At 45.4% G+C, this 7500-nt stretch overlaps 1 protein-coding gene across 1 annotated transcript in view; it reads right to left on the reverse strand.

Moving 5' to 3' along the window:
* LOC310799829 (protein TANC1-like) overlaps nucleotides 1-7500 on the reverse strand; it is a gene marked incomplete at its 5' end in the record, with an annotated part of 58100 nt that overhangs the window by 13211 nt on the left and 37389 nt on the right. The window contains 8 exons of the mRNA XM_083662440.1: nucleotides 841-922; nucleotides 1831-2046; nucleotides 4762-4998; nucleotides 5163-5285; nucleotides 5435-5543; nucleotides 5837-5940; nucleotides 6033-6233; nucleotides 6867-7175. Of these exons, the coding sequence (XP_083518566.1) occupies nucleotides 841-922; nucleotides 1831-2046; nucleotides 4762-4998; nucleotides 5163-5285; nucleotides 5435-5543; nucleotides 5837-5940; nucleotides 6033-6233; nucleotides 6867-7175 (1381 nt within the window). The remainder of the gene's footprint in view (nucleotides 1-840; nucleotides 923-1830; nucleotides 2047-4761; nucleotides 4999-5162; nucleotides 5286-5434; nucleotides 5544-5836; nucleotides 5941-6032; nucleotides 6234-6866; nucleotides 7176-7500) is intronic.

A 7500-nucleotide genomic window follows, 5' to 3' on the forward strand; every position in this document is an offset into this window, starting at 1 on the left:
TTATCCTATTATATTATCCTATTCATGTGTATAATTGTACACATTTAGGCCTTCAAGTTTAGTTTTCACAGTTTCTATGATAATAACCTACTGGATAGACTACAATTACTCTTTAAATAATAAAATATAAAATATTGAATTGCAATGTCCTTGGCTATTGTTATTTTTGTTTCATAAATGGATTGTCGTCCAATGATTAGAATATTACCGTTTCTATCCAACACTAAACACAAGCAAGACCACGCACTGGTACATGCCAAGGTGCATGTTTCAGAGACGGGTATTTCACGCTCGCTCCCTTTCCCCATCTCACTTCAGAACTAGTGGAGAACATCTAATAGTATTAGACTCTAATGGTGCTGTAGGGAGAGAGCCAGCCCTCATCAGACAAGCTTTTAGGAGATGGACATAACAGAATTGTGAGAGCTGCACTAACATCTCTGATGGAGGAAAAGGTATGACAAATTCAATAACAGCTGCTTTTTTAGACAAATATGGCTGGACACGATATGCTCCGTGAATGCCATTTCTGCTTCAAAAAAAAAAAAAAAAAAACAATTTGCAATCTAATCAACTATTTCATATCAAACCAGACCATCTTCAAATCATAACACTGAAATCTGGTAAGAGGGTAGCTACTGGGCCTGCAGCTCCATTCAAAGACCTTGCTGTGCATCCATAAACAGGTAGTTGCTGTGTTTAATATGAATGTATCACGCAGAACTCATTTAGTCTAGAATATAGCTGAAATATAACCCTTGAACATGACTCTAGAGTCAGACACACGTACAGGAAGGGGGTGAGAAAGCTAAATGTGTATGACTGATAGGAGGAATGCACCTGTTTCTCCCCAGAGAGAGTCGTGGGCGTCCGTCTGCACAGCCAGCTGTTCATCATTCAGGTCCAGCAAGCTCCTCACCACCTGGAAGGAAAAGACAATTTCATAGTCCTCTGGGTTGCTGGATATGTGCAGTAGCAGAACCGATGCACCCACAGCCCCTCGGCCATAGCAAACAGCAAACAGCACCTTAGTGCACCTCTGTGTGAAGAAGACCCAGGTGGGGAGTACTGGTTGTCAAAATTGAGGCCAATGCGGAAGTACCAAAAAAAATGTAGTTCCTTGAATGGCAACTTGAGTTGAGGCTCCAAAAGGGAGTCATTCCCCATTCACTCCCATGTTAAAATGCTCAACTTTACAGAAGAAATAAACAGGCTGGTGGTACAAAAAAAAAGAGTTTAGAGTAAAATAGACGATAAAAAAAGACAGTGCCCCCCACCACCCACAGCCCCCCTAGCCCACCGCTGGTGGGTGTTAACTTCAACCAATCAGATCGCCGAAGGTGCCTGTGCTTGATCTCAGTGGTATTCATTGATTGAGTCCTCACGGTCGTAAAGTCACCTTCGAAGCATTTAATTAGATTATAACGAACTAGTTGTGTGGCTTAGCCTTCCCAAATGTTGAGGGTCGTTTTTTAGAATTTAATACATAGAATTGGGAACGTTACATTCAATTTCATTCAGACTGCCTGTCACTTCCGCAGCGGCAGCCATGTTGACGAGTGAAAAGAACTACAAAGACCATGTACCCACTACTTGCCCAGACGAGCCTGAGCCCGCCTACGGCTGCCGCTGATTGGTCGGGCCGGCATGGTTCGACCAATCATCTTAACTGCCTGTGCATGACAAGATGGATACGTCGAGAGAATCTCTCTTGATCTCACGAGGTTATCCATCTTGCAAGCAAGGTTAACATTGAGCTGGACTCTCCAGAAAAAAAGTCATTTCAGCAATGCGTTCAAAATGTGTTGGGCTGTGATACTGTACATGTACCTGAGTGTGTCCCACACTAGAGGCCGCTGTGAGGGCCTGCTGCACTGCCTGGTGCTTCCCAGGCCCAGTCTCACTGCAGTGTGGTTGGGGCTGGGGCGGGTCAGTGGGGTTCTCTGAGGCCCACTCTTGGCCCAGCAGGGTGTGGATGATTTCTGTGTGTCCCTTGAGCCCGGCGTGGACCAGAGCGCACTGACCCATCTTGTCCACATGGCCCACCTGGCACACGGGGGGCACAGAGAAGCACGTCAAACACATGGGTCCTGCCCGCTGCCTGGCTGCAATACGCTGCTGGCCTAGATCAGCCCTGTGTATGTCATCGCTCTCCCAGAATAGATCCTGGGACAGCGGTGAAGGTAAAAGCAGGTCTGCTCAGACATGATCAAATCAAATCAAGTAAAATCACTGAGCACTCTTTCATTGAATTACATTTGATTCGGCCAGGATAAGTATTTGGTTATTCATTTATTTTTGGGATCCCCATTAAGCTGATGCCATGGCAATCCGCTAATCTTCCTTGGGTCCACAAGTTGACATAGTGTACGTAACATATTACACGATAAACATTAATATACACGAAATTACATACATTTTCATTACTATAATTTTGTTTTTTAAAGAAATGCAAAGCTTCCTCCTTTCTCCTGCTTGGATTCCTTATTAAAGTCGAACTGAACCTGTTCGTCACGTGCATAATGAGTCCATTTCAGACTGAAAATATAGTTTGTCTAAGATGACTGGTTGAGAGGCGGGTCATAGTATCATGTCGATGATTTTATTTGACAATTCTGGGGACTGGATTGGGCTTTGGCCAATCCTGGCGTGTTCCGCCTCCAAATCGAGTGGGATTCAGTGTGTTGTGGCGCTCCCCTCGGGAAGAGCCTTTTGACGGGAGGAGTGGAGCTCAGCGAGCCGCAGGCAGCCAGCTGCCTTCGTGTTGCCGAGCAGAGAGTGCAGCACGTCGGCCTGGAATCTCCGAAGTGCAACCCCTGACAACCAAGCTCTCAGATGCGTGCGCCATTATCGCTGCTGTAACGATACGATATCCCTGGAATGCGCGTTTTAACGAGCCAGTTACATTTCTTTGCATTCTTAGAGATTATACTTTTTGTTTTTTGTTCATGTTTCTAACAATTGGCCAAGTTAGTAGTTAGTTTATGGGATAGGAATTCTGCCAGATGACAGGCACTATAGGCGCCATTTTCGACTTCATTTGGAAGAGAAAATTATCCAGAAATGAAGATTTGATTGACAGCTGCATTTCGTGATATGATTGGTTGAAATGGGGTAGAAATCTGATAGTACAAGGTGACGTCAGCAAACTGTAAATTACTGTTATCAATGAAATCTTGAAAAACTTTTGATGTGAAAAAGTGTGAAAAACTATTTGTTTTGCATACATTATTAAATAGGTGCACTGCATACCCAGGTATTTGAACTAAAAGAAAAGAAAAGTCATTCTTGGGTTCAGCTCGACTTTAAGGGTCAATGTGCTAAATAAGGGTAGAATATCATTGATTTATTCCCGTATCATGGATAATGGTAGTCTCTCTATATCTCATATTCGAGAACAATGGGAAAATGATCTGGAGGTCCCGCTGTCAGACGAGGAATGGGATATGGCTCTTGCTAGAGTCCATTCTTACCTCCATATGCTCCAGACATTCCTTGATACAGTTTAAAGTGTTACATCGGCTACACTTCTCCAAAGCGAAACTTGCAAGAATATTCCCAAGTATAAGCCCTATATGTGACAGATGTAAACAGAGCCCGGTGACCACCTGTCATATGCTCTGGTCCTGCCCCAAACTTGCACCTTTCTGCTCATCTTTTTTTGAAGCCATTTCAACAGCTTATGACTGTAATATGTTGCTGTTTTTGGGGTGGGTTCTCAGACCCGGCTGGGTCATTGGTTTATCCTCTCTATTAGCTAGACGCCTGATATTATTCAATATTATAAGAATAATATTATTCACTCCTCCATCACACAGCCACTGGATCAGAGACGTGATGCAGAATGTAAAGCTGGAAAAGATCAGATGTACCCTCAACAGCTCTGTCAAGAGATTCCACAAAACCTGGGACCCCCTAATAAACTATGTGAATAGTTTACCTGGTCTGGAACTAGAACTATGAACTCCTACTCATTCCCGTGGACTGTCCTATAATGAATATGTTATGGTTATTTTTGGGGATTATTTTTCTGTGGATATTTGTGACTCGAGAAAGTTGTATACTCAATGTCATTAGGGCTGGGTATTGGCAAGGATCTCATGATACGTATCACGATACGATTGTATCACGATATATTGCGATGCGATACATATTGCGATATATTTTGCGATATTCTACAGAATTTACTCAAAATTAAATAATAGAGCTAAAGATACAACACACTGTGTACCACCCAGGTAGTGTAATAATATGTACATCACTTTATACTGATAAGTTAGTGGACAAATTTAGTCAAAACTACTGAGTGTTGAGTGCTACTGAACGCATCGATATGGGAAATATCGATACAGTATCGATTAGGGGTGGGAATCACCAGATGCAGAGGCCTGGCATGGCATGGCCTGCAAAAAAAAAAAAAAAAAAAAAAAAATCAATATCGCGATACTTGCCGTCCAAGTATCGATACAGTATCGGGAAATAAAATATTGCGATATATTGTCGTATCGATTATATTGCCCAGCCCTAAATGTCATATCTGATAAATGAAAAGGTTACAAATAAAGTGTAAAAGAAAGTCAACCCTGAACATACATTTAAGTGGAATACTAATTCAAAATCATCGATTCAATTGAAAAGAATGAGAATTGCACAACCCATATGAAGCGCAACACAAATACAGTACAGTATTCATACCCTCCAAACCCACATTTTGCATGTCTCCCTCCCTCCCTTTGCGTGGAATTGGGTTGGCATACCGACCTTGGCCCCTTTCTTGCAGAGCAGGCTGACCAGGTCGGGGTGTCCTGCCACGGCAGCCAGGCAGAGGGGCGTCATGTCGCTGTCAGTGGTTCCGTCCACAGGAGCCCCCATTTCTAGCAGCAGGGCGACCATCTCCAAATGTCCCAAGTGGGCGTGGACACACAGGATGGGGGCGTGGCCTAACACCTCCGTACACCAGGTCACACTAGCCCCGCCTAGCATCAACAGACGACTTACCTGCAGGACCAAGGAGAATGAGTGGTATGACATTTGATGTCAATATGTACGCCTGTATCCATGTGCGTACATGCAGGTACATGTATATGTATGATATACAGTACATGTGTGTTTGTGCGTATCTACGCATATATATTTTTTTATGTAAAGCAGGTGTATGTAACCTTGATGTTCGGTGTGTAGAGGTTCCTCAGGGAGGCCAGTGCAGCGGAAAGAGTGTCTGTGCTGCAGTTCACCCAAATGGCCTGCAGAACACTGGAGGACACACCTGTCCTCTTACTCAGACCCTGAGAGAGAGAGAGAGAGAGAGAGAGAGACAGAGACAGAGAGCAAAGATGGCTTTGGGCATGGGGGTACAATCTGTACAATCTGTTCCGATCATATAACCTACATAACCACTGAAGTCTTCTTGGGCTAGAGTGGCTATATATATTACCTTGAATATGTGAGCCTTGAGGATGTGGTGTCCCAGTTCCATTGTCTGTTGGCGGTTCAACTTGCCCTCCTGTCTGGAGAACATGAAGGCCAGGAGAGCATGGCCGCTCCTGTAGGCGTGGACACATGCATGCGGACGCACGCATGCACACATACACACACACACACACACACACACATGCACGGGCGCATGCACACACACGCACGCACACACACACACCGCAGTCACAGCACAATAAAACAGGCTTATTTATCAGAAACGACATGCATGCATCATCTTCAAATCAAATCTATCAATCAGTGGAATTGACTGACTTGTTCTTGGTATTGATAACTGACTTATTAGTGCGCTTGTTCAAAGAAGGTTCTGCTATAGATGACGAGCTTTGACTTTTAGCCTCACCTAGGGTCGCAGAGGAAGTCGCTGCTCTCTCCATCCGCCCTCCATACCAGCCACTCTTTGAAGGAGGGGTGGCAGAGCATGCGGGTGCCGTCCCTTCGTCTCACCTACAACCAGATTAACAAAAGTCAGAAAAAGTAAATTGACACGATCTGAAATGTCTCATTGTCAGTGACCTTGAAGGCATCATCAGCCTTACCATGAACCCAGCCAGGCTGTCTAATCTCTGCAGGAAGTCCTTCCACTCCATCTCGCCCCGCACGCTGCCCGCGTTCAGCGCCCGGAACATTTGTTCATCGGTGAGCGGGTGCAGAGACGCCAGCGCCACGTTGAGCACGGGCAGCACCCGATCAAAGAGCTCTGCATCCGGGAAGCTGACGCGACACATCAGCAGGTAGACCTAACACATATTTATACAGTGAGCAGGCCTTTTACAATTTATATCGTACCACTATTCTTTACATTTAACATACACACACGCAACTTTTTCCTCATTAAAGGGAGGCTTTGCCAATTTTCAACGCAGTTTGTATATCATTATAATCTCGGTAATATAAGCAGATGGACAGTGCTTACCTTCCCTATATGTTTTCCACACCGAGAAATATCCATTTGCCTGCCTGCAGAAACTCCGCCCCCATGTGCACATACAGAAAAAATTCAAATAAACAATAACAGCCGCCCTCGAACAACAAGACATTGTAATGATACAAAGCGGGTTGAAAATCAGCAAAGCCTTCCTTCAAACTAACAATAAACTATTTGAAAACATTTACATTATCAGCCTGTCCCACCAGAAATTGGCTTTTCAATGGTGTTTGGGACACTTTAGGGTGTACACCATTTGCTGTGGGTGTGGCCAGCATCGAGCTGCACTATGGCTATCAAACGCAGGGAGGTCATAGCAACAACAACATGGCGGCGGGGGAACCAGTAAGAAAGCAGCAGAAAGCTAAACACGCTCCAGACAAGAAGCTGTTCAAAAAACTCGCCGATAACTTATTGAAACACACATGACTCTACGCGGGCTGACCTCCGCCAGGGAGACAGGCACCACGAGGTAGTTCCCTCCTTTCAGGGCCAGGTGGCCCTTGTGGAACAGATCCAGGGTCAGCTGCAGGTACAGGATGGAGCCGTGACTCCGCGTCGTCAGCTGGCTGCTGAACTTGCTGAGGAGCAGCATGTCGGGGGCGGAGCCTGTGGGCGTGGTGACGTTGGCGGCCACCTGGCTGCTGCTGCTGACCCGGTGCTGGATGTAGTCACTGAGGTCGGCCCCCAGGTCACTGCCGTCGGGCAGGATGTCCAGGGAGATGCCGGAGAAGGGAAGCAGGGTGGTGATTTCCTATAAAACACACAAATCATGGGTGCTTCCTGTCAAAACAGATGGCATATATGCAGACAAATGCTTCAATTGAAGGAACACTGAGCGCAGTGTCTCTAAAGACAAATTATAAACACCAAAACCAGCACCCAGGACAGCTCCTCAGATGTGTTTGCCTCTGAGTCATATACAGAGTAATGGAATACAGTACAGTATAAAGAGTGTGACAATGATTCAAGCTCCCACGTCGCGCACGGGCTTCTCCCAGAATCCCATTTCCATCTCCTCTCCTCACTCTCTCTCACCGTCAGCAACTCAGCTCAACACCGGCCAGAACCAGCTACGA

Source organism: Poromitra crassiceps (genome assembly GCF_964638095.1).
Source record: "Poromitra crassiceps genome assembly, chromosome: 28".
Lineage (NCBI taxonomy): Eukaryota > Metazoa > Chordata > Actinopteri > Beryciformes > Melamphaidae > Poromitra > Poromitra crassiceps.